This window comes from Acomys minous, assembly GCF_964271855.1.
Source record: "Acomys minous genome assembly, chromosome: 5".
NCBI lineage: Eukaryota > Metazoa > Chordata > Mammalia > Rodentia > Muridae > Acomys > Acomys minous.
Genome location: NC_140494.1, coordinates 36950801 through 36977853, shown reverse-complemented (window position 1 = coordinate 36977853; position 27053 = coordinate 36950801). Strand labels below are relative to the sequence as shown.

At 45.5% G+C, this 27053-nt stretch overlaps 1 protein-coding gene and 1 long non-coding RNA gene across 2 annotated transcripts in view; one reads left to right on the top strand and one right to left on the bottom strand.

The window, feature by feature from the left end:
- LOC311598048 lies at positions 1 to 27053 on the top strand. The gene is made up of 3 exons (XR_014779457.1): positions 1 to 2119; positions 18695 to 18822; positions 25402 to 27053. It is a non-coding gene; the product is annotated as an uncharacterized lncRNA (long non-coding RNA).
- SRD5A1 (steroid 5 alpha-reductase 1) overlaps positions 21356 to 27053 on the bottom strand; it is a 36038-nt gene continuing 30340 nt past the window's right edge. The window contains exon 5 of the mRNA XM_084782838.1: positions 21356 to 22950. Coding sequence (XP_084638964.1) covers positions 22884 to 22950 — 67 coding nt within the window. The 3' untranslated portion in view covers positions 21356 to 22883. The remainder of the gene's footprint in view (positions 22951 to 27053) is intronic.

Genomic DNA, 27053 nt, shown 5'->3' with positions numbered 1-27053 from the left:
GCATATTTCAGAGATGTGGGTCCTGGCACATGTCTTCCAGATGGCACAGGCTGTTGCAGAGAGCAGAGAGCCATCCTCACCACCTACACCTAATTTCTAAAGAGGAGTCTGTGCGCTTGGACTGCTGGAGGAAACGTACACGCAAATGTTGTGACAAGCCGGTAGCTAATGAAGGCTTGACGAGTGACAGTCTAAACAATGAAGAAGTCTTGGGGTGGCTCTCAGATTATTTCAGAGAGAAAGCCCATCCCAAAAGCATCTCGTTTGCAAAGCTCCCAGGGGATGCAGCACGCTGCCCCAGGAGAGAGGCATCCGGAATGCAAGCTTTGAGAATATCTTCGAGTGATGGTTGCCAACACTAGCACATTATTTATTTCCCACTGGTTAATATTTTTAAACTCTAGACAGGATTAAATTTGAATCGTGACTGCTCTAAATTCCTCTGATGTCTAAAATCCAGTATAATTCTATGGGAGGAAAAAAATATGATCAACTTGAACCTATTTCTGGGGGAAGAGTCTTTTCACTTTGTATAGTTCTTTTGCCTTTTGCTTTGTGGTTTTCTTGGTTTTGCTAGAGAATTGAGGATAAATGTGCATATGGGTCTCGGCCTGTGGGTCTGAACTGTCAAGGTTTCATGGGTTAGAATCATGAGCCAAATGACATCAAAGCCACATGCTCCCAAGGCAAGTTGAGTGTATCGGTGAGGTCTACTGCAGTGTGACCTGTGTATTCAGAGGCTGAGTCAAGAGGAAGCCTTTGAGGGAAGAATGGAGATTATACAAGACACTTGGAGATAATCCTTGACTGCAAGGGGCAGTCGCAAAGGTCCAATGTGGAGCCTGAAGTTTGTTGACTGGCATCTTTGCCCAAGTGTTTTCTGGGTAAGGCTTAGGGACCTGTCTGCTAGGCTGTGCATCTGGCCTGGGCTGTTATGATAGTAAATGTCATGAAGATCCCCTTTCACAAGCTCCTAGTTTTATTTGTTTTCTGGTTGGTTCTACACAAGGTATCCATTTTGTTGCTGACAACTTTCATGTACTTTAAGAATGAGGACTAACCGAAGGGGACGGGGTTGGGGGTGGGGCAACCGTGGAACTACCTTTCCTGATTCTGAGTCATACTCAGCATCTCCTTTTTTTTTTTTTTTGTCTCATATTTAAAACTTGGATACATTTCATTTTTACCTGGACAGAAAACAAGTATTAAAAATCTTATTTTTCTTAATAACCAGCCCTTTGTCCTGACATTTCTCTTGTGATTGAGGCTATGATGTAATGAATCTGCCAAACATGGGAGTGAGTTGCTAAGGTTTCTGTCCTGCCCCGGTGACTTGCTTATTCACTTAATGACCAGAAAAATACATTTTAAATCAATATATTGGTATGTTTGGTAACTGGAAAAACCTCAGAGTTGAACATTACCTTTTAAAATTATACTTTCCAGCAGGTGTGTTAATCCAAGTAGAGCACATAATTTAATTTTATGATAATCAGTATTAAGTTGATCTACATTAATATTAATTCTACTTTATGTCACTATTGTTAATTATAAGTCCAGAAAGGAGACGGTTGTTTTGCTGGAGATGTTGGGAGAAACAGATACAAGAGTCTCGTTTTGTACGGTGGCAACCTTGGCTCTCTTGGGCAAGCTTGATGCTTGAATGTGGGAAAGGTAATGGAATTTGTTTTGTCCTGGCTGACCTGTGACGATAGATTCGGGTACAGATCAGGCTCTGGATCTCATGCTGGGCACATTATTGTTGCACAAGGTTCCTGGCCATGATAACTCGTCGGTTGCATCAAATGAACTCTGACTCACTTGGTTGGTGGCTTTGTGGACGCCTCAGGTGGGCTCAACAGAAGACGAAGTTACGAGATGTGTGCTATTTGTGGTGGCGCTTGGCCTCCCTGTGGGTAATCGGGAGGCTTCGTTGGACTGAAGGAGAAAAGCTGTGTGGTTTCGTGTCCAGATGAAGAGACAGTGGGTTTGGCACGGAGGCCAGGAGATGGATCCTTTTCACACCTTATTTGGCACTGCTGGATTGTCACCTCTCAGAGAAGAGCAGATTAAGCCTGTTGGTCCTCTGTTTTGCATGCCTGAAGAAGCACTTCAGAGGGTGAGTGTCCAGCCTGGGCCAGTGAGCTAGAGTCAGAGATGGCAAAGATGCTAAGTATGTAGTGTGCAGTCCAAACACTGCTGTACTTAAAGTGACTATTGTTAATATTTACCGTGTTAATGGTAAGTTACTTAATTAACACGGGTGGTTCTGCAGCTTTTAGTAGAATCACTGCCATGTTAGAAAGTTGTGAGCTTCGGAGCCTTTGATTGGTTACCAGACATGAGTCTGGAGTTCGTTACTTAAAATGACTGTTGTTAATATTTACCATGTTAATGGTAAGTTACTTAATTAACACGGATGGTTCCGAAGCTTTTAGTAGAATCACTGCCATGGTAGAAAGTTGTGAGCTTCGGAGCATTTGATTGGTTACCAGACACGAGTCTGGAGTTCGTCACCAGGTAGTTTTCGTGGGTCGATTCCCTTGTGCTGCTTTGCAGGTGGGTAATAAACCACTCTCCTGCTTTGTGACCTATAATGCCTGTCCTTTTTGTCTAAAATTCCCCAATCAGTGATGAGGCCACCAGTGATAACGGAGTGGACAGTCTCCCCTCTCGGCCTTGATGCACGCACTCCACCTCCGTTCATCGATGCATGTTTTATCCTGATTTCTAATAACCTATTTGATTATTAAGAAAGTGGCATTCTCAGCCCCGTTCTAAAAACACTTTTTAAATGTAGACATGAGTATCAAATATTTGTTGTGCCTATTGACATTTCCTGCATCATTTTATCATTGACCTATTTATTGACTCAAGAATTATAGAACAGGGCCAACAACATGGCTCAGTGGGTAAAGTCAGCTGTTGCTGTTTCTCACTGTAGAGCTGCGTAAGAGTGATCACTAACAACCACACACGACAGAGTCAAAATGAGGCTCCTTAAACCTTCTCTGCCAATGAAATTAGTCCAACACTCTTCAATTTAGTCTCAGCCAGATTTTTTTTTAAAAATATTTATTTATTTATTTATTTTGTGTACAGGGCACCAAATCTCATTATAATGGTTGTGAGCCACCATGTGGTTGCTGGGAAATGAACTCATGTCCTTTAGAAGAGCAGTCAGTGCTCTTAACCTCTGAGCCATCTCTCCAGCCCCCTCAGCCAGATTTTTAAGGGCAAAAAGCAGCCATGTTCTTTACCAAATTATCACACGGGTCTCTAGCCCAACTGCTAATATATTTCCTGTGGAATCTATTGAGCTGTGTCTCCCAGTAGTGCACCTTATTCTCAGCACTGTTGTCCTCCAGGCTCCTACTGGGATCACCCACTAAGACCCACTTGCAGCATCCAACCACTTTCCTGGTCCAAAGTCCCAAGGTCTTCTCCATTCCTCCAGAAATCAGCACGGTCGGGCCTGTCATGGCAATGGCCCGCTCCTGGGACCAACTTCGGTCTTAGTTACCTTTCTATTGCCATGACAAAACATCATGACCACAGCAACTTGTAACAGAAGATGTTCAGTTTGGTGCCCACAGTTGCAGAGGGGGTAGAGTCTGTGACCATCACGTTGGGGTGCATAGCGTCAGGCAGGCAGGCATGGTGCTAGACCACTAGCTGAGAGCTCACATCCTCATCCACAAATAGAAGGCAGAGAGAGCTAACTGGGAATGTCCTGGGCTCCTTTTGTTTTGGTGTAGTTTTCTTTTTGTTTGTTTTGTTGGTTTGGTTTTGTTTTTTGTTTCTTTTGAGGTAAGGTTTTTTTTGTTTGTTTGTTTTTGTTTTTTTCTCTGTAGCCTTGGTTTTCTTGGATTTGCTTTGTTTTCCAAGAAAGGGTTTCTCTGTGTAGCCTTGACTGTCCTGGACTGGCTTTGTAGACCAGGCTGGCCTCAAACTCACAGAGATCCAACCGCCTCTGCCTCCCAAGCACTGGGATTAAAGGCGTGTGCCCCACCCCACCCCCCACTGCCTGACTGATATGTTGGGTGTTTATTAAACCCTCAGATCACACCCCTAGTGAAATATCTTCTTCAACAAAGCCACACCTCCTAATCCTTCCCACATAGCTCCACCAACTGGGGCCCAAGCATTCAAATATATGAGCCTATTCAGGAGGGGGTGTTCTCACTCCGACCACCAGTATCTACATACCGACAGTAAAAAAGAAGGATGTGAAGTTTAAAATGTCTAACATACACACACACACACACACACACACACACACACACACACACACATACACACAAGTCTAACACTAAATGGGTCACACAGCAAAACTAAAGTCCTGAATCTGGAAAAGGGACTGATGGGTGGTGGGGGCATGATAGGGATGTGTGGGAGACAAGAATAACCAGAAAGCTTATATACATGCATACAATTGTCAGGGTATGGCTGAGTCAAGGCTCAGTGGTTGGAAATAAATACTGCTCTTAAAGAGGCCCAGAGTTTGGCTTGCAGCACCCAGCACCCCTGTCAGCTGGCTGATGGCTGTCTGTGGCTCCTGCTTCAGGGAGATGTGACTCCTCTGGTCTCCCTGGACACCTGCACCCACATTCACATACACATAACTAAAAATAAACCATAAAAAAAATGTGTGCAAGGTGCCCTACCCCCAAGAACGACAGGCAACTAAGGAATTCTGAGAGCGGGAGAAATAGTCTTCCCTAAGGAAGAGCAGCATCAATTGATTACCCAGTACCAGCCAGCCAGCCCTGAAAACGTACATACAAGTAACATTGTACAGACTGAGAAGGTTGCACTTATGTATGTAGGAGTGTATATGGGTATACATATATGCATATAACAACAGTTAGTGGAAAAAGAGGCCATGATTTGAAAGGGAGCAAGGAGGGAGGGGTGTGTTGGAGATTCTGGAGGGAGAAAGGGGAAAGGATTAATCTCAAAGAATAAATGAAAATTAAAGCTGAGTATCTGAATATCTTATCTGTTGTTGTTGCATAATACTCAGACAAAAGCAATTTAAAGGAGAAAATGCTGACGTCAGCTCCAAGTCCCAGGTTACAGCCAGGAAGCAGAACAGTAAAGGAATGCGTGCTGGTGCCACCCTTGTTCTCCTTTTAAAAATTCTAGGAGCCTAGCTGGGCACGGTGGCACACACCTGTAATCCCAGCACTCGGGAGGCAGAAGCAAGCAGATCATTTTGAGTTTGAGGACAGCCTGGTCTACAAAAGGAGTCCAGGACAGCCAAGGCTACATAGAGAAGAAACCCTGTCTGAAAACACTCTCCTAAAAAAAATCCAGGGCCCCCTTCGCAGGAATGCTACTCAGTGGGTAGGTGGCTCCCATGTAGACACGCCAGCCTCATCCAGACAGCTCCTCACTGATGGTTTTGGGGTGTTTCCAGTTGACAGTACCGGTCATGGCAGTGTGCATAATCTTTACACTGAACAGGGCAAACCAGGAGAGGCATGCCATCTTCATGGGTTAGGACACATTCTCCCCAACTGACTTGTGGCTTCAAGCCACTCCTAAGTAAGTCGACCATGGTCGTTCTTGCAGAAACTGACAAGCTGATTCTAACATGTACACAGAAATGCAAAGACATTAAGTTGATAGAATCTTAAACTGAGAACAAAGCTGGAAAGCTTTGGTCCCTCACATCGTCAGCCTTTTAGAGTCAGCTCTTTCGAGGTGTATACATTGTAGGTAGCACACATGGGTTTTGCATGCTATGGGTGTCATGTTTTAAAAACTGTGGTTGATTTTTTAAGCCCCTGTAGTTTGGATTTCTTCTGTGTTCTCTCTCTCTCTCTCTCTCTCTCTCTCTCTCTCTCTCTCTCTCTCTCTTTCTCTCTCTCTCCCATTTTTTGAGACAAGGTTTCTCTGTGTAGCTTTGGCTGGCCCAGACTCACTTTGTAGACCAGGCTGGCCTTAAACTCATAGAGATCAGCCTGCCTCTGCCTCCCTGAGCACTGGGATTACTGAGCATGTGCTACCATGCCTGGCTTTTTTTTTTCAGATTAAAAAAAAAGTATGCATATAGTGTTCTGCCTGTGTGTATATATGCATGCCAGAAGAAGACACCAGATCTCATAGATGGTATGAGCCACCATGTGGTTGCTGGGAATTGAACTCGGGACATCTGCAAGCGCAAGCAGTGTTCTTAACCCCTGAGCCATCTCTCCCGCATCAGAATTTCCTCTATGCTTTACTCCTCCTTTCCTCTATTTTTTCTTCTTGGTGCCCTATAGGAACATTATATAGTCTCTATCCTTTTGAAGTTAATGTCTTGGATTTTAATTCTAGAACTATTGTATTGGTATTTTAATTAATCACTTTATTTATTGAGTACATGCATGCAGTGCCTGGTGTGGCCAGAAGAGGGCAGAAGATCACCTGCCATGGATGTTGGCAATGGAACTCCAGTCCTCTGCCAGACCAGTACTTGCTCTCAGCAACAAACTGTCGCTACCGTCCCTACATTAATATTTTATTATGAGCTTAAGAGCTAGTCTTTTGAAGTGTGTTGCCTTCTTTTGATACCCACCAGTGGGCCATCTCACCCACCCTTGACAGTCTGGGCACACCCCCACTGATTTCAGTCCAGTTTCTCTCTGGTCACTAAACACCAACTTACTTTTACTGGATCTTAATCACAAGGCTGAGAATCAGGAATTTTTGTAAGTGACAGATCTTTTTTGAGAACAAATTAGTTCTTTGTGTGTCTGTATGTGATTTCAGTCTCTGCTTCCTCCCTCAGGGTGTCCAGCACGCAGGGCTGGGATAAAGCGAACCGATGAGTCCGCAAAAATCCCTGCCTGGATGGTAGTGTGGGGGTGGGGCGTGGGCCTGGGGAGGTGCTTCTCCGAGGTTTTCAGTTACAGCTCTTCTGGGTGATAGCAGCCTGGGGACTGCTTCTTCCCTTTGGAGCGTCCAGGCACCAGCATCGGGCAGGCTAGCCGAGCAGGCGGGTCCAAGGGTCCTAGTCCAATGGCGAATACCCAGAGAGAAAGAGAGACAGCCATCTCCCAAACAGCTCTTCAAGTGTTACAGCCGTTTAACTCGGAGCTCTCCCAGCGACACAGCAACTCTTAGACAACTCTTAGGTTGTAGGTCTTATTCGGAATGGACAAGGGTTATACGAAGCTGGGGTGGGAAGGGACTTTGAGGGTGGCTGAGATGGTGGCAATACTTTATTTACACGGAGAGGAATTCCAAGTGCCAGGCTATGTGGCCCCGGGGCATGAGGCACAGACCAGGAAGGGAGCGGTCGTTATTCCCGTCGGCCTCAAGATTAAGCTTCCTAGGGTTTGAACATGTCTCCAACCTCGCTCTAGCTCCCTGCCTATTTGCCTGGTGGCACGGTCCACGTGCCCCACATTTGTGAGTGTGAACATGTGGTCTGTGTACATGTGTGGGTGTGGGTGCATACGAGTGCACATTCACAGAGGCCGGAGAAAGCCACCAGTATTCGCCTCTACCACTCGGAGCTTTGTCCTTGAGACAAAGTCTCTCACTAAAGCCGGAACTAGGCTGACAGTCAACGAGCTCCCACACTCCTCCTGAAGAGCCAGGATCACAGATATGCACATAGCCATAGCTGGCCTTTTACACAGATGCTGGGGGTTTGAACTTGTGTCTTCATGCTTGCTCAGTGAGTAATTTCCCCCCTAACCCAGTCCTTTGCATTTTAACCATCTGCCGACTACTTTTGTCTGTGACCTTAAGCATTTTCAAGCACCAGCTTTTGATTTATGGCTCTGCTATTCAGAGACCGTCCCTATGCCATTCATGCCAGTGACTTAAAAAAAAAAAAAAAAGCTCTAGTCTTCACTATGCAACGACAAAAGTGGTGATGATCGTTTGGGCTGATTTGCTCTGTGAACGTTGAATAAATGTAAGACGCTGCTGTAGAACAAATGTGTATAACGACAGAGCAAGTAGCCAAAAAAAAAAAAAAAATGCTCAGACGGCTTTTGGAATAAAGTCACATATATGTAGAATCCATATGCAAAGAGGTGAGAAGGAAGGATGACCTTTATCAGGATGGAAATGGCAGACGAGGCCTCTGACAAGCATGAGGAAGAGCTCACTTGTACTGAAATGAGAGTGGGTGGCAGCTGCCAGCCCAGGAGTCCACCCTGCAGAAACAGCACGACGCTGACATCATAGAAGTGCGGCCACCTGGTGTGGCGCCACTTCTGTGAGATGAGTAAGTGTGAAGGTGTTGAGAACTGAAAGACATGACACATTCACCCACGCAGAGGAATTCCACAGACACCCTTTTAAAAGGAGGCCCGTTGTCGTTGTCATCGTTGTCACTAGCGATGGGGCTGTCAGCGGTTGATAGCTGCCGGGGATGATGGCTCTTTGGAGGTCTGGCCCCTGCTGGGTTGCCTAGGCCCCAGTGGATGACCTCACACCGTTTACATACAGGCAACACCAGCTGAACTCAATGGGTTGTTAAAAATAATAAAAGAAAGCATGGAGTTGGGAGGAGGAACTGTTGGGGGGCGGGGCCTGAGGGGAGTTAGAATGTCAGCTGAGAGGTGGGAATTATTAAGATACATTGTATAGATATACAATCTGTGCAAAAGTTTCAAAGAATAAATGAAAATGTTTTTTAAAGTGTTGCTATGCTAGGGATTGACTCCAGCAATTTCAAAATAGCATCAAACAACCAAGTTTGTGTGGTTCCATTTGGCCAGAAAAACAAATACACACATTGGCATAGTCACCCCCTATAAAGCAATTGCCATTTTAATTTCTTGTGGCAGGCACAAAAAGGTGCCACAAATGTACTGGTGTGACATCGTGTAAATTTGTCACCTGACAGTTCTGGAGGAGAAGTTCAAAATTGGTTTCATTGGCTCACATCTAGAAGTCCGTGGGGCTGTAGAGAGAACCATATTTCTTATTTCTCAGATTCTAGTGTGTGAACATTCCAAGCAAATGCCCTTGGCTTGTAGCCCCTCCTAGCTCCTCAGAAGGCATCCCCCTGTCGCCCCCATCATCTGCTGCCTCAGGTCAGCTTCTCAGATGCTGGCCTGGATTCCTCCATCTTAAAAGGATGTTTGTGATGTCATCGGGCCACCTGAGCACATCAGGGTAATATGCCCTGACGTGACCCTGACTCCTGTCTGCTAAGTCCCTTTGGCCACGGATCCATGTTTTCAGATTGTCGAACGAGAGTATTATCTAGTTGACCGCAGTTGGGAAAACACAGAAAGGAAAGGGGACAGGAAAAAAATAGTGCTGTGGCTGCAGGGGCAGAGCAGTCTCCTGGGTTTTCCCAGCCATAACACAGACGGCTCTTGTTGGCTTCTCAGGAGCCGGCAAATGAGGAAAAGCCAAATCCACTGAGTCTGTGGTGTGTGCAGCTGTGACATGTGAAACTGTGAGAAGGTATGTGCAGACAGGAATGTTTGTATGACTTTGTCAGCACAGGTGTGTGAATGTGTGTGTGTGTGTGTGTGTGTGTGTGTGTGTGTGTGTGTCCGTCCATCCATTGGAGTAGTATATGCAGAGAAGGAAATACTTTTCTTTAAGAAATATCTCAGTTTTTGAAACACTAAACCAGAAGTGATGAGGGAAATGTGACTCAATGCATGGTGTTAAACATAAGCAGCTTCCCCGCTGAGGCCCTGCTGGTCCATGCCCCACATCCTTCATGACTCTAGAAAGAGGCATCCCCATTCACAGACACCAACGGTGAGGATGGGGGTTAAGGACTCTTCCCACAATGCCAGCTTTGGACAGTCTGATCCCAAAGTCAGTCTCTTGCCCATAAGCAGCCCTGACCCCTTGTAGACTGCTCTTTCTTGGCTCTGGGACCAGCCTTGCCACTGTCACAAAAGCCCTCCCCAGGGCTGGCTAGAGAGCTGGCCAGTGTCTAAGAGAATTCTCATCTGAGGTGATGGGCATTTAAAATTTAACAGACACGTGCTGACTCTGTCTCTAATTGCAGGTATTAGATGTACAATCTATTTTAAAACAAATTCACATACAGTAATAATTCTTTCTAGCTTGGATTCTTTTGAACCTAGCTTGCTGAAATTCTCAGTAGCATCAGGAGTGCTGTTGCATTTGTTCTTTTAATTTTTTTATTTTTGTTTTCGAGATTATAGTATAATCATTTCCTCCCACCAAACTATCCCATATACCCCTCCTGTCCGCCTTCAAATTTATGGCCTCTTTTCCCCACTAATTGTTATTGCATGTGTGTGTGTGTGTGTGTGTGTGTGTGTGTGTGTATGTGTGTGTGTGTGTATGTGTGTGTGTGTGTGTACTCTATATGTGTATTCCTAAATATAACCTGTTCTGTTCATATAATGTTATTTGTATGTATGCTTTCAGGATAGCTTCCCTCAGTTGCCTATGGTTCTTTGTTCTTTGACCCAGCACCTGCAGAGGCCTGGTGCTGTCCATGGTGTTAAACCCTCCCTCGGGCTGCGGAGAGCCCTGCTTCTCTGAATGATTCTAGGCAACTAACTGCACGGAGCAATTTATAGCTTTTAATTCAGATTCTCCGAAAGGAGGAGGAGGAGACAGTGGCAGCCACTGTCCTAGAAGAAATATGACTCTGTGCTGGCATGAATGTTGGCTGACCTTGAGTCAGCTTTTGGGATGCCCAGAGCCTGGGGAGGGCTGCCGGCCCAGGACAGCCTGGGAAGGTGTGGACAGTTCTGGCCTTATGCAGAAATGTTTGTGTCTACATAGGGTGGTCCAGCTGCTGTTTGTCATGCTGTAGTCACTTTTTTCCTGCCCGCCCCTATCGCTTTGCACACTAAAGGTACTTAGTTATCTTTACAAGCACTCCAGAAGCACAGGAAAGCGAAGCGAGGGGAGACAGCTGGGGCTTCAGCTGGGTGATTTTGGTCAGTGCTCTTCCTGGGTCCTCCCTGTGTGGACTTAGTGTGGCATTGGTCTGTCTCCCAGCTGGCTGCCGTGTGTCAGGAGCCATCTGCAGAGCAGGCATGGGGGCTCATCTTCCTTGGGGGTGAGGAAGACAGAAATACACACACATACACACACACACACATACACTCACACACACACACATACACACACATACACACATACACACACACATACACACATACACACACACACACATACACACATACACACACACATACACACACGTACACACACACATACACACACACACACACACACACACACACACACACACACAGGAAACATGCTGTAGCGGCCATGCACTTCCACAGCTTGTTGTATCCCAGAGCCCACCTAAACCCTTGCAGCACCCACCTGGTAATTAAGCACTCACTTAACAGCATGAACAGCACCAGGTCCAGGGACAGAAGCTTGGGGTACATGGGACTCTAACCAGCACACTCAGATGTTGCCTCTGTTGTCCTGGGATGTCCCCAGTGTAGAGCATCCTCACAGACATAGATGAATGACACTCGGTGACTTTTCCTTTCCCTGGGAAACATCATCCCAGTGTGCTTCAAGCTGCTAAGCACCCAGGACATTATTCCGAGGGTGAGCCTGTGAGAGTCCACGGCATTCCCTTGTTCCACCCTCTGCCTGTTGCAGACCTGAAACACCTGTTGTGGGTGATGGTAGCGTTCTCCTCTCAGGCACGTGCTAAACTCTCAATGTGACTGTGACTGGAGGGAGGACCTCTTAGGGGTAATCAAGTGTGGTCCTGGTGTCAGCTGAGAGCTCACATGACAGGACAGATGTACTTTATAACAAGAGGAAAAGCAGTGGCCTCTGTTTGTCTCTGCGCACAGAGAGGTGTGTAAAAGCACAGAGAGAAGAAAGCTTTCTGCGAGGCAGGCAGAGCAACTGAAGACCCTCTTCCCATAACCATTCGCTGCAAACCACCCTGACTGAATTATTGCTTTTGCTGTCTTAGTTTAGATGGAATTAAAAAAATTCAAAGACAGCCACATGTCCCTTTCTGTTGTACCAGTGCACATACCAGCACTGGGAGCAATACACATTGTCTTCCAGTTGCTGGCTATGTGTACGCCAATTACTACTGCAAGGCATTGGGCGAGTCCACGGCCAGCGGGACCCACCGTGGGATGTAGGCCAATCCACATTTTCTGTTTCCACAGCACAAAACAGTAGCACTATTATTTCCAGAGAGTAGCCTCACTTCGAAGCCGCTGTCCAGTTCTCAGAAGGCTGAGCGTTACTCTTGACCCTCTCTATACATCTGTCCTGCAAAATGCATGCTGACCCTGCAGGGGAAAAGACTCACAGAGTGCCGTGTGTGACCACTTTGCAAGAGCCTTATCTGTGTAGCTTCTCAATGGCAGCGTTCTCTCTTGGGCTTTGTACTACACGGAGCATGTCTCCCTAGCTCATTCTCACACACTCAGATCCTGGCAGTGTTCCTGGCACAGAGGGGAACAGGGACACTTTCTCAATGAACAAACCAGGGCAAGTAGAAGAAAAGAAATGCATTAGTACTAAGCCTAGTTGAGACCAGCAATCTATTTGGCCTTAAGCAGTGTCCATTAACAAGTTTTGCTTTCTTCCTTGGTCTCCCCAGTGGGTGACAATGTGGTAGGACCAGCTGCCCAACTATTCGGAATCCCAAAGCTTTTGTGACCAATGCTTATCATTTTTTATTTGCTTGCTTATCTGCACCTTTAATAGCTACGGTCAGCTCCCATGAAAAGTCTAAAAAGCTTTGCAATGCACGAGTGTCCTCACACAGATACTGACTCTCTTCTCAGGGTTAGTGACCTCTGATCCTGCGGGCCAGCACGCTTGACATTTGATGCATTCACAGAAGCCAGTGGATCTCTGTGAGTTCAAGGCTGGCCTTGTCTACCTAGAGGGTTCCAGTCTAGTCAGCGGCATAGCAAGAACCCATCTCAAAATAAGATTGACATTTAAAACTTGTTTTTCTGGGCTCAGAGGGTAAACAGCCTTGTGACACAAACCTGATGATATGAGTTCAAGCCCCCAGTCTGTGGTGGAAGGAAGGAAATGACTTCCAAAAGCCAATGTCTGACTGTGACAAGAGATGTCCTGCGGCAATTACACATCACACTTACATGTGTATGTAGTAATACAATTTAAACTTGTTTTCTTGGCTGAGCGTGGTGTCACGTTCTTGTTATCCCAGCTGCTTTGGAGGCTGAGGTAGAAAAGTTGTGAATTCTAGACAGCCTGGACTACATAGCAAGACCCAAGACCCAGTCTCAAAAAAAAAAAAAAACAAAAACAACAACAACAACAAAAAACCCATACATATATGCATAAATAAATAAAAAAGCAAAACTTTTCTTTCTTCTTCCTTTCTCTCTTTCTCTTTTGGGCTGGGGTATGGGTAGACACTCATTTGCCACTGCATACGTATGATGTCAGAGGAACACATGCAGGAGTTTGTTCTTTCCTTCTGTGTGTGGGTCCTGGGGCTGGAATTCAGGGTGTCAGGCTCAGAGGCAAGGATCTTCACCCACTGAGCAGTCTCACGGGCCCTTGGAGCTGGTTTTCTCTAGATGTTTATGTATTAGTTTTTCTGTGAATCTAAGTTCTGAAGTCCTGTGGATAAGTAGGAGCTCAGGTCTTTCGGGTGGGTGTTTTGTCTATGTGTGACACTGTATATCATATGCATGCAGTACCGGCAGGGGCCAGAAGAGGGTGCCAGACCCTCTTGGAACTGGAGTTACAGATGGTTGTTTGCTGTCATGTAGAGGTACTAGTAACTGAATCCCAGGTCCTCTGCAAGAGCAGCAAGTTTTCTTAACCACTGAGTCATTTGCCAGCTCCTTGGTCAATTTTTTACTGTTTATTTAGTTTCTTTGGAAATTGCTATGTTGTCTTCCAAAGTGGTCATACCATTTTGACTTCCTAGGAAGATCTTTCAGCCCTGTGTTCTAATAGCATTTGGTTTGTTAGTATTGTGGGGCTTAGGCATTCGAAGAAAAAGTATCATGGGAGCCTGTTTTTCCAGTTTGCAGCCTCCCTGATGACGAACCACGTGGAGCTCTTTATATATGTGTTGCTCAATTGTGTATATTTCTCCCATTGAGCCTATTGGAGGTGTTTCTGATTCAAGTCGAAAAAGGAACACTTATAATTACAGGAGAAATATGTTTCTGGATGATTTGGGCCAGACAGACATTCCTCTAGCCCATCTTTCAAAGCTGATCAGAAGAGAGCCTCATGCCAAATGTTTCCTTTGTAGATGCTTTCAAATTAGGCAGCACAACCAGTGCTAAGAACAGTAAGGAGTAATCGAAGCTCTCACAGAGTAGCTGAGTGCAGCAGGGAGTCTCCAAGCCACGTGGAGCCTTTGACAATACAGTGTGTTTTGCACTGGGGCAGCAATCAGCCACACTAGGTCCGAAGAGAGACACTAATTAATTTAAGATTTTTTATCCAGTTCTTCCTCCCATGTGTATATTTTAGACTGGATTGGCTAGATTTTAAGAAAGCAAATAAAGCATTATCTCACTGATATACTGGGGTGTTTTTTTTTTCATACTGTTAAGCCAGAGAAGTATAGGAAACTGTGTATTCACAAAGGTGGAAGGAGTCGCATACATCTTAAGGTCCGCACCTTCAGGGAGAGTTGAAAAGAGCAAGCTCCAAGCTCACCTTTGTCTCCATGACAAGGCCAGGGTTGATGACTACAGTAGGCATGGCCCCAGACACAAACAGCATGCACAGGCCAAGAGCGGCAGTGTCCAGCTCGACCATGGCTCAAGCCGTGCGAGTCCCTAGATAGGCATGGCATTGCCTACTTAAAGGAGTATATGCAGAAGAAGGAAGCAATCCTAGAGAGCTGTGCAGGCAGAGTCTGGTGGGCAGGGGCCAGCGCAAAACTAGCCTTCATGTTTAAAGGATGCAAGTGTTTTCCTCCACTGATATACATACATACATATATATATGTAATTATTATGCATAATTTGGATAAAAAGTCTAGTATTTAAATTACACTTTAACTTTGTTTACTCTGGAGATAAAGATTTCATTTAACTCTTATCCAAAATGATACAAAAGACTAACCTCTAATAACAACATTCACGATGTTTATATCTGAAGTACTGGTGCTTCTTGAATAACGTGAATCTATAATGCCCTGCAATGCTTTTGGGTGGGACTAAGACATTAAACAATATTTGTGTTTTGCTTATTTTAAAAAAGGACAAAAGTATGGTGACTCTTTCCAGAGTCCCGTTTTAACCATTTAGATATCATGGAGTATATGACATCATGGATGTAAGGATAGTTCATGGAGTAGAAATGGCTGTAAATGCAGGGTGAGCGCACATAGAGACAATCTAGGCTTTTAAATGTAAAACTGGTTATTGAAAAATACATATTTTCTTCATCTGTTACTCTCACTCCATTAAGCCAAACTGTTCTTGATTATTTAAATTTAGGTCTAATAGTTCCTATTTATATCAGACACAGAGGAAAAAAGCAAAACAGTCAGATACTAGTCACAATGGCAAATGGCTTTATTAAGACTCAGTTTTTCTTCTTTCCATCCTTCTTCTTTCCTTTCTTCCATTTTGTTGAGACAGGGTCTCTCAGTGTGGTCCTGGCTGGCTGTCCTGTCCTCACTATGTAAAGCAGGCTGGCCTCAAACTCACAGAGATCCACCTGCCTCCACCTCCCGAGTTTCTTTTTTAATGGCCCCTACGTGCTATTCCTCTCTCCTGAAGACACCCAGCCAAGCACTCCACCTAATCTACATCAGATCATAAGAGCGAGCTTCCTGCATATAAAGGCCCTTATAATACTTAATAAATAATATATGACCTCTGCATGCACACAAATGTGAGGCTTGGCCAATATGGGAACCAAGCTGTGGGTGAGAGGTGGATTGACTGACTAAAACTACAATGATGCGCACAGTTGGAATGCTGCAGGTCCAGAGGCTTATCCTGGCTAGCTTTAGCCCCCAGAACAGCCAGCATTCCTTGCCCACCTCTGTGTCAGAACTAATATCCCATGGCTGATAGACAAAAATCTTTTGAAATCTATTAACTTAGCAGACCACTTGCGTCCACCAGTTCAAAAGCTTAATTAAAAATGTCAATAAAATAAAAAGAATGCCATCAGATTGCATCTTAGGTTATGGAGCAGGTTCCCCTGCCTTGCTCTTACCAACTCTCTGAGGTACCTTACACTTGCCCTTTTATGACTTTTTTTGTTCTGTAAAACCATACATTTTAATGAAACTACTTCCACATTGGAACATGGAAATTTGAGGTAACCCAAATCTATGCTCCTGAGCTACAGTCAACTCAAAATGGCTCCAGAATAAACTATGTCTTATTCCCTTTAAGATAAGAGCTGAGGGTTTTGTTGTTGTTGTTGTTGTTTGTTCCTTTGTTTTTGTGTCAACAGAATGAAAGGTGTGTGCTGTCCATGAGAGGCAGTGGCCAGTCATCAGAGGGCTTACCCAGGCTCAGCAATTGAAACTTTACTCATGGAGTAAACTTTACTCAGGAGACTCATGCCTTGCAGGCTGGCCAGGGCCCCAGGAGGTGCCTGCTGCAGATAGTGTCCCCAGATGAGGTGTCTATCCCCATTTCCAGTCCCTATGTCAGTTCTGTTCTGCTCTGTCATCCCAAAAGTGCCCTTCTATTGGAAAAGGGAAGTCCAGAGATGGAACTAGGGTGGCAGAGTGACCTTACCAGATGTGAAGTGTCTCCAGAACCAATGCCCTGTATTAAAAGTCCCCAGCTTGGAAACTTTCTGGCATGATTTTGGCTTCTTGGTCTCTTGCGTGTTACTTCATCCGATCAGGGTCTGTCTGTGGTCCACATGTGGCTGGTCTATGATGAGGCTCACTGTGGGATGTGCATGTGCATGCATGGTGAGTGCTCACACTGTATATGGAAGGTGAGTGCTCAAACAGTGTGGGTGAGCGCACATGCATAGTGAGTGAGTGCTCACTGTGGGACAAACAGATGCATGGTGGAGTGCTCACTCACTGTGGGACAGAAACATGCATGGTGAGTGCTCACTCACTGTGGGACAGACACATGCATGGTGACTGCTCACTCACTGTGGGACAGACACATGCATGGTGAGTGCTCACTCACTGTGGGACAGACACATGCATGGTGAGTGCTCACTCACTGTGGGACAAACAGATGCATGGTGAGTACTCACTCACTGTGGGACAGACACATGCATGGTGAGTGCTCACTCACTGTGGGACAAACAGATGCATGGTGAGTGCTCACTCACTGTGGGACAGACACATGCATGGTGAGTGCTCACTCACCGTGGAACAGACACATGCATGGTGAGTACTCACTCACCGTGGGACAGACAGATGCATGGTGAGTGCTCACTCACTGTGAGACAGACACATGCATGGTGAGTGCCCACTCACTGTGGGACAGACACATGCATGGTGAGTGCTCACACTGTATATGGAAGGTGAGTGCTCAAATAGTGTGGGTGAGCACACATGTATATTGAGTGCTCACTGTGGGACAAACAGACACATGCATGATGAGTGCACACTCACTGTGGGACAAACAGACACATGCATAGTGAGTGCTCACACTGTATATGGAAGGTGAGTGCTCAAGCACTTCGGGTGAGCACACACGCGTAGTGAGTGCTGTGGGACAGACAGACACGTGCATGGTGCCTGCTCATTCACTGTGGGACAAACAGACACATGCATGGTGAATGCACACTCATTGCAGATATATGTGCCACTAGCCATGGAGAGCCTTACTTTAAGGAGGCAGGTGCAGGCTGTAAAATGCCTCACTGGGTTTGGATGTTGACGAGGACACCTGATGCCCGTGTCTTCCTGCTGAGAGTGGTAGGTGCAGGGCTGCATGGCAGGGAGAGATGGGCAGCTCCCTGTGAGTTTGAGTTTTGCAGGGAAGGGGGCTGAGGTCTGTACTCAGGTGGTTTCAGTGAGCTGTGGGGAGGTAGCAGCTGAAGCCTCTGTCAGGAAGGTGGTCAGTCATGACCAGGTCAAGCCACAGGGGCTTAGCACTGGGCTCTGCTGTACCAGGCATGACAAGAAATGAAGATTTTCTAAAGAGACATTCTGGGTCTGTCTGTCCAACCATCCAACTATTGAAACACAGAGGATCACAAAGGACAATACATCCCTTCTCCCCTACCCCCAGCCCAGGAATCCCATTCTGGGAGAAGGGAAAGGTGTCAACCACAGGAAAGACTTGTCTCCCAATAAAGAATTTCCACAGGATTTTAAAAAATATATTTATTTATCATGCATGGGTATTTGTCTGTCTGTCTGTTCCACATACACGCAGTGCCAACAGAGGCCAGAAGAGGGTGCTGGAGCTCCTGAAACCGTGTTACAGTCCGTTGGCAGGTACAATAAGGGAGCTGAGAACTGAACTCAGGGCCTCTGAGAGCAACGTGGTGCTCTTACCTGCTGAGTCTTCTCCCCAGCTCCCCACACAGCTTATCAGATTGCCTTACAAGACGAGTGAAACCCAGATAACAGTGGGTCAGTGGAGAGCAGAGCCACACAGGAACAGCCTTAGTTAAACTTTGGTTTCACTTCAGGACCCCAAAGATGGACTTGGGGGAGAGGAGGCGCTTACTGGATCTCTGCCTCTCTTCCTGATGTGGCCATATTCCAAAGTGGTGAATTTTTTTTTCTGCTTTCCACTTCTAATTTGGTCTTTCTTGTCTTATGATGGATGGATGAATGGATGGACAGAGCCCAGCTGGGCCACCAGAAGCTCTTTACCTAGCTGAGAAAAGCAGCGAAGAGGCCAGTCTTGAACAAGGTGGAAGAAGGTAAAGACTGACTCCTGAAGCTGCCCTGACCTCCATATGTGCATCAAGGTATGTGCTTACCCACGGCCACACAAACAGGAGTGCTCAGAACTCAGAAAATATACAGAAAATAAACAATTTAAAGTCTCATTGAAATTTGGCGATTCTTTGCACAAAATCTTTATTAGGCAGCTCATTTGAAACATATGTCCACTGGCCACTGTGTTAAAGACAAGTGTTCCAGAGTCCATGTCCCACAGATGACCCATGGCTGATGCTCTATTCCTTGAAGCCACATGCAAAAAGTGACATTTCCTCTTGATCTCTAGTTACTTGGCCTCTAGAATCATCCTCTTTCTGAAGCACATGGTGACTTTGTGTCACAGATCATTTAAAAAAAAATGCAGGGCCAGGTGTGGTAGCTCATGCCTTTAATCCCAGCACTCAAGGGGCAGAGGCAGGTGGATCTTTGTGAGTTAGAGCTCAGCCTGGTCTATAAAATGAGTCTAGGACAGCCAGGGCTACACCGAAAAACCATGTCTCATAAGAAAAAAAAAAAACCCAACCAACTAAACAAACAAAAAAACCAAAACTAAAACCAACCAACCAGACAAACAAAAAAAAGCAAAGCACAGAAGTGATTTTGGGGGACCATCAACTCTCTCCCAGACTGTCCAGCATTGTGATGTAAAAGCCATTATGGAACACAGGCTCCCAAAAGCAACATGTTATTTTATTCCCAGACAGTGCCTTGTACTGTAGCCTAGGTTAGTATGGGGCCCACTACATAGCTCCACCTGGCCTTGAACTCAAAGAGATCCTTCCTCATCACACCAGTCTGAGGAGTTTTGCTTCTAGGATAGTAGCATAGTTGCTGCCCTTGACTTTCCCTTCAGAACAAGTCTGCAGCTGATTTCTGGGCTCTGTTTGTCAGAGACAGGGATGCACGTAACATGGTCTTCTATGTGTCAGCATCTAGGAAGGCCTCACTGGGCTGTACTCTACAGGACAGGACCTTCCCACGCCACAGAGCACACATATCTGGGTGGCTCCTCACCTACTGCCTCATCCTACAGGTGCTAAAGGATGATGCGCCCCCTTAAGCCCTTTTACAGAATTTGCCATGGGTAAGATGTGGTAATTTCATATGCTGAGCTTACCTCTGTGCCTACCCATTCTGGAAGGCACATCTAAAAACAAAACGCAAGTCTTAATACTTCCCCCCCCCAAAAAAAATAGTAAGAAAAAGAACCTGTAAAAATAATAAAAAGAGGGCTGGAGAGAAGGCTCAGCAGTTAAGAGGACAGTGGTTGGGTCTGCAGCAGCCACGTGGCAGCTCACAGCCATCTGTGACCCCAGTTCCAGGTCTCACCCCATTTCCTGGCCTCCTTGGGCACTGCTCACACGGGGCACACAGACATGCATCTGGACAAAATACATATACATAAAATACAAACAAATCTTTAAAAAATAATAAGAGAAAACATGATTTAAGGAAGATTTCAGTGTGGTGTATAGTAAAAAATTATGAACTAATTTATTATCGGCAAAATCCACTTATTTGGTAAAGATGACTAAAACGAGTAACCACCATTTAAAAGCTCAAAGGCAAAACAAAAACAAAAACAAACAAACAAACAAAAACCCCCAAAACTGATGAGGACCAGATATGTGTGTCTACCAAGAAAACACCATAGTAATATTCTTATCAGAGCAGATTTTAAGTCATCAAGTGGTCAACTGGAGGATGATATTTAAGTTGGTCAGAGGTACAGCCTCAAGGCAGGACACCGCCTCATAGGCGGTGAGACTCTCATTAGAAATACAAGGAGAATGAGATGTGGGAGATAAATCAACTTACAGAGAAATTAAAATATTTGAAGTAACAATCACAGAACCGCCAGGTGTAGTGGCGCACGCCTTTAATCCCAGCACTTGGGAGGCAGAGGCAGAGGCAGGTGGATGGCTGTGAGTTCGAGGCCAGCCTGGTCGCATTATTCTTGACTTACTGCTGTGAGGGTGGCATGCACATGCCACGGTGTGTGGGGGGAAGTGTGCCAAGGGACAACTTTGGAGCCGATGCTCCTTTCATCTCTATATGGTACTGAACTCAGGTGGCCCGGTCTGTGCAGCTAGCGCATTTACTCATTGAGCCATCTTGCTTTCCCAAGAAGCAAGTGATTTTCAAAAGGGGGAAAGAAAATGTCCCATGGGCTAAGGCAGAAAGGAAACCATCAATCACACAATGAAATAAAAGAAAACTCAAAAGCCATCTGTGCCCAAGGCACACGGGAATCTGGAGGCTCTTCAGTGGCTTTCCCCAGATTCTTGCTGACATAAGCAGAAATGACAACAGAGTAATGTGGCTTTAACATGGTGAAGCCACGGACACCCATAGGTTCATTTTATACCAGTTAAAGACTTGTTGGGACAGATTTTATTTGAATATCTAAAACAATCTTAATTAAAGCCATAAGAGGGTCTTATGACTTATGCAACCTCACCTAGGGTATTAAAGGGCCACCTGCCATTGGGAAAGAGGTGGGTGGGCTTCCGGGGTTGACTGCCCGTCCCAACCAGCCCCGAAGACAAACAATACAACTGGACTTAAAACTGTAGTTTTATTAATTTCCTTAATGATCATGGTTCACACAAGTAAGTTGGAGTTTTAGGGAACGAGAGTGTAATGTTAGGAGAGGATTCCTCTTAAGTTAATTTCTCACTTAGCATGCAGTGGCGAGCAAGCACCAAGCCTGTGAGCCGCTCAGTTCCTTATAAACAAAGAGGCATCACAGGGCTAATGTGTGCTGTGGCTCAGTGACAGGGCATCAGCCTAGCAACCCCGAGTCCTGGGTTCCCTTCCAGCCCCATGGCCTCCAACGGAGGGCAAGTTCACGGCAAGCTTCCTCAGGGTCTCAGCTGAGGACCTCTTTCCATGTACACCCCAGGCAGGCCGCAGTGGTTTTAAGAGGAGAGCTACATCTAGTGCTTTAGGTTTTCAAGTTAGCTGGTCAGAGAAGGGGAAAGGAAATGACTGACAGCAAATTTCCCCTTTAAACATTGCTTTTTGTTAAAATGAAACAGTCACACCGTACAGTTTTCTGTGTCCATTGTAGGCATTCTGCAAACCAGAGGCACAGAGAATAGTTTGTGTACGGGAGCAAAGGGCAGAGGAAGGCCTGCTGGGAAGGCCAGCTCAAAAGAGGGCAGGGAAGGGGAGTGGTGGGCACATGGGGGTGAGCTCAAGGAAGGCAGGTGGAGGGGGCAGTGACAGTCAGTGGTACGTGCAGAAAAGGCGGGTGGTGGGCACCGTGCATGTACCATGTGTGCGCAGAGGTCTCATGCGGCATCTTTAGTGAGAACAGAGAGCACACAGGCCTATCACTTCCATTCCTTCAGTCTGGCCCCTGAGGACGATGGGGACGTAGTTAAGTGCACTCGCTCACTGTCCCAGAGCCGAGCTGCTCTGTCCAATGGGGATGGCTCTTCACCAGTGGCCCTTGGACTGGACCGAGCCCCAGTGGGGTAGTGTTCTGGTTGAGAACTCTCTCCCAAGCTGATGCTTGGGTGGGCGGTGTCTTTTATGACTGTGGTCACTTCCTCGGAGTGTTAGCCAATTCCTATTTGCTTTTTATTTAGCTGTTTTCAAACAAGGTCTCCTTTAGGCCAGGCTAGCCCTGAGCTTTCCACATCATGAGCCATGGTTGGTCCTTGGGTACATTCACAGTAAGAAATTTGGTCTTGATATCTTGGTTTTCTTTCTATGACAGGCCTTGTGACCTCACAACCCTGTGAGTTCAGGGCCAGCCTGGTGTACACTGAAACCTTGTCTAAAAACAAAACAAAACAAAACAAAACAAAAACCCCGAACAAACAAACACAAAACTCTAAAGAGGTACATTTGAAGCCAGGGGCATCATTAGCCACAATGACCCAGGGCTCCCCATTTCTGACCCTGAAGGCAGCATAGCCCCTAACTGCACAGTTTAAGGCCAGCTTACTCCTTTATCAGGGGACAAAAGCCACTATAGCCCTTCCTGAGAACAATGGGACTGCACGGGGATTAAGGAGAGGAATCCATTCCTAAATCAGGAGGAAGCTCAGTGTGGAGGCAGTGCACTGACAACACGCTAAAGCACAAACGGGATTAGTATTTTTCTTGATTTGGGGTAATCTTCAAACTTCTCATGGTACCACCTAAAATGAGAGAGAAAAAAGGCTTAAAACCAATTCATTTGCCATTTAAGCATCTGAAAAGAAGTGATTACGCAAGAAATACCAACCATTTTTTTTTACATTTTAAAAGTGTGTGTATGTGTGTGTATGTGTGTGTGTATGTGTGTGTGTGTATGTGTGTGTGTATGTGTGTGTGTATGTGTCTGTGTGTGTATGTGTGTGTGTATGTGTGTGTGTGTGTATGTGTGTGTGTGTGTGTGTGTGTGTGTGTGTGTGTGTACGCACATACTATAACAAGTGTGAGGAGGTCAGAAGACAACTTTCTGAGAATTGGTTCTCTCTTTCCACCACGTAGGTACCAGGCATTGAACTGAGATCCACAGGCTTGCTGGTAAATGCCTTAGCCTATGGAGCCATCTTGTCAGCCCTAAGTTTTGTTTTGTTTTTAAACAATAGGGACCCTGTCATTTATGTACAATTTTCCCCGTATTTAAATAATTTCTAATATCTTAAGTGTGCCTCGGAAGTGGATAATTCACCTTTCCTTTTGGAAGGAAGTTGCTGGCGCGTACTTAAAACACAATTGGGAATGTCTGCAATTCAGCCCTTCAGTTGAAACAAATGATATTTTCAATTTGATACAGTTATATCAACACAGGCAGGCAGCCGGGGAAGCTGACAACTAAATAGGCAGGATAAGAGTGGAAACTGAGGGGCCTAGCTGTGCCGTAGGCCTGTAGCTGCAGCCACTGGAGAGGCTGGGTTGGAGGACGGCTTGAGCCCAGGGGCCCGAGGCCAGCCTGAGTGTCAGTGCATGAAACCCCATCTCCAAAAAGTCATTTTTTTTCCTTTAGGAGATTTAGAAATAGTCTGTAAAGAAGCTTCCATAGGTGCGAAAGAGGCTAAGCAGTTTAAAGATGACAAAGGAACTTAATTATTTGTTAGTGTAGCAGAAATATAAGACAGTGAATGAAAAGGGAAGCAATGCTGTGGTGCTCACCGTCTTTAGGGGAATCTAACTGTAGTCCACAAATACAGAAATGATAACAACATACGGGGCTGACTGCCAGAGTCACTGTCACATGCTGCCTATGCAAGAGGAAAACGACTAGAGCTGGCCAGGGCCTATGCATCCCCTGTCCCCAGAGGTTGAAAATGGTTAACCCTGCAAACACGGTACCCATTATACAATGGGACTGTGGTGAAGCACCACAGACCTCCTAAGGGCTCTGCCACTCAGCACAGCTCCTTCTTTAAGATGCCCTGGGGGTACAGCTCTTCTAGAAGCTGCTACAGAAGACAACAGTTGTCTCTGGAGGGCAAGGGCGGAGCACTCAGCGAAGTATAAGTCAGCCAAGATGAGAGTCCCGTGATGTGTCACACTGCTGGAGGATGATGAACACCTCGAGCCACTACGAGGTTGTTTGTCAAATTGTTTGAAAAGTCATTATACAGGCAAGAATGAGCAACATGCTGGTTAAACAATTAGAGTGAGCCCATCTAGTTAAACAACTGAAAGCACAAGTGTTAGTGCACAGGCGATTCTGCTGGCCTACCCTCAGGTACCTAGCAACTGCTTACATCATGACCAGATGAGAAAGGTGTGCCTGGACCAATAAAAGGACTGCCCACCACCCCAGCTCTCTTTCTGTTCGCAGTGTTCTCTCTCTCCTCTCTGTCCTCGGTGTCCCCCACCTTTCCCTCTGCCCTCATGGCTCTGCTCCTGTCTGTCAGCCTGTCTGCAAGTCCATCATCTGCTTCACTACTTCCCCAGGGCCCTTTCCCCATAAACCTCCTTACAGCAGATCTGTTGCATGGTGTAATTTCTCGGGGGCACACATTGACATGGGTACACCATGGTACCCCTCTCGCTCATAACACGTCCACCTCCAAAAGTCACATTTTAAGATTTATACGTTTCATATATGTATAGTTTTTTAAAGCTTTTATTGTTTTTTCTTGTTTCCCATCCCTAGAACTAAAGCTGTCGCCTGTGTGACCAAGGGCAGGCCAGACTCCTACTTTTCAGTAGTCTTATCATTGCTGATTGAACCCATGACTCAACACACCTCCGCAGGAGAGCTAACTGCCCACCCCATCGTGCATAGTTTATGCCAATCAGTCTTTAAATTGTTTTCCAGTCAGCTATCATTTTTTTATGACTTCAAACACACCCTATGCTCCCAGATCCTCTATAGCTGGTCCTCCTCAGGGGTTCATATTTATCTCCTGCAGGTTTAAGTAATGCTGGCCAGGACTCTACAGGCCATGTTTTCCAGCCTTGGGCTAGAGAGGCAATGGGAATAGCCAGCATTCCACAAACATATTCTTTTTTGTCTTCCTTTTTCCAAATCACTATTGCAAAAATTCGATCACTGTATCCTGAGGACACACCAAGGAGGTTTTTTAAAGGGATATCAAACAATAAACATGTAAATATTACAATAGTTTAATCTCTTTCTTAAATTTCAGTGTTTCTTCTGTGGCTGATTTTCAGGTGCAAGCATTTAGAAGCATATCTGCCCCTAGTCTACCACTTCATAGACAGCTGTGACCTGTCATGTGACTGACATGCACTCAATAATTTTGCTAAGTAAGTATGGCTACTCAGGCTCCTGGAGAAGGCAGCCTCCCCTTAAATTTCTTTAGGTTTTATTCTCAAAAGAGTACATCTAGTAGCAAGCTACAGCAGCGAACGGCCTAGGGCTTGACTGTCAATGCAAGCATTTATAAATTGAAATCCCAATGCTGTTACTAAAATCTCACTGTCAGGCAAAACTGTTCGCTATACTGCAATGAAAGAAAGCTAGGAATTTCTCTTTGACAGGTTTTCTTTTGAGTAATTTAACTGATGGTTTAGTTGTTGGGTTTATTGGGTTATTATATATAATATATTATTATAATATATTATAGTTAATTATTATAATAATATAGTAAACAATATTATATGTTATATAATATTACACACACACACACACACACACACACACACACACACACACGCACGCCAGCCCTATTATTACACGCCAATACTCTTAGCTACTTGAAAACTTGAAAGGCTGAGGCAGGGGGATTTCTAATTCCAGACCAGCCAAGGTAATATAACAAGATCCTACATCCCGCCCCCAAAGGGCTGCTATGAGATAATTATTTTGTCCTCAGCTTGTAAGGCCAGTATTTCTGAACACTACCACCACAAAACTGAATTACTATTCTTTAGGATTTAAAACCATCTTACACTGACATCAGTTTAAACAATCAACAACAAAGGCACTTTCCACTCAGAAATCCTTCTGGAAATGATGGGGATGTGATACAGGAAATGGCTAAGCAGTTTAGGGGTGGGGGCTCCAAAGGTGACCAGCTTCGTTTTTCCAGGCCAAAAGGGGATGTTCTGGTCCCTTAGCTCCCGACCCCGGCCTGGAAGCTGGATGTGAGGTGCAGTGGACTCTCCAGTTCAAGTGCTAATGATTTCACGGTGGGCATGGGTAACCCATGCTCCCCAACTTTAGCCCACTTCCTAAGTGATTTAGACTCGTTATTCTTATGGGTAAAATGTTTAGGAGAGCGTTAGAGGCCACTGAGGTAATCAGGACCCTGTCGAGGTCCAGTAGGAAAATGACTTGTTCCTAGTCAAAGGAACAGAACCTACCTGTGGCCTTGGGTGGGGCCTTACATTCTGATCTACTCCAATGAGTAGAACATTTTGTAGTACCGACTACTTCATGAAAAGTTAGTCACCTGGCCAAGGGACCCTCAGGGAAGTCACATTCACTTAAAGCCATGTTAAAGAGACAGGAGGAATAATTACCCCTTAAAGAGATATTACACTTTTCCCTCTGAGAAACCCAGCACCCAGTGAAGTTACAACCGTCACACAGTTCTGCTAAGTCTGGCCATTTTTCTGAGTTTAAAAATGGAACTTCCTTTTCCTTCTCTTTCATTTTGATTCTGGGCAGAGAAAACGAAGCCCTGTTTTCTTGGGCATCGTCTTAGGGTTTTATTGCTGTGAAGAGACACCATGACCCCTGGTAACTCTTATAAAGAAAAAGCATTTAATTGGGGTTAACTTACATTGAGAGCTTTAGTCATTATCATCGTGACCACCTCTCTTAATAGCCACT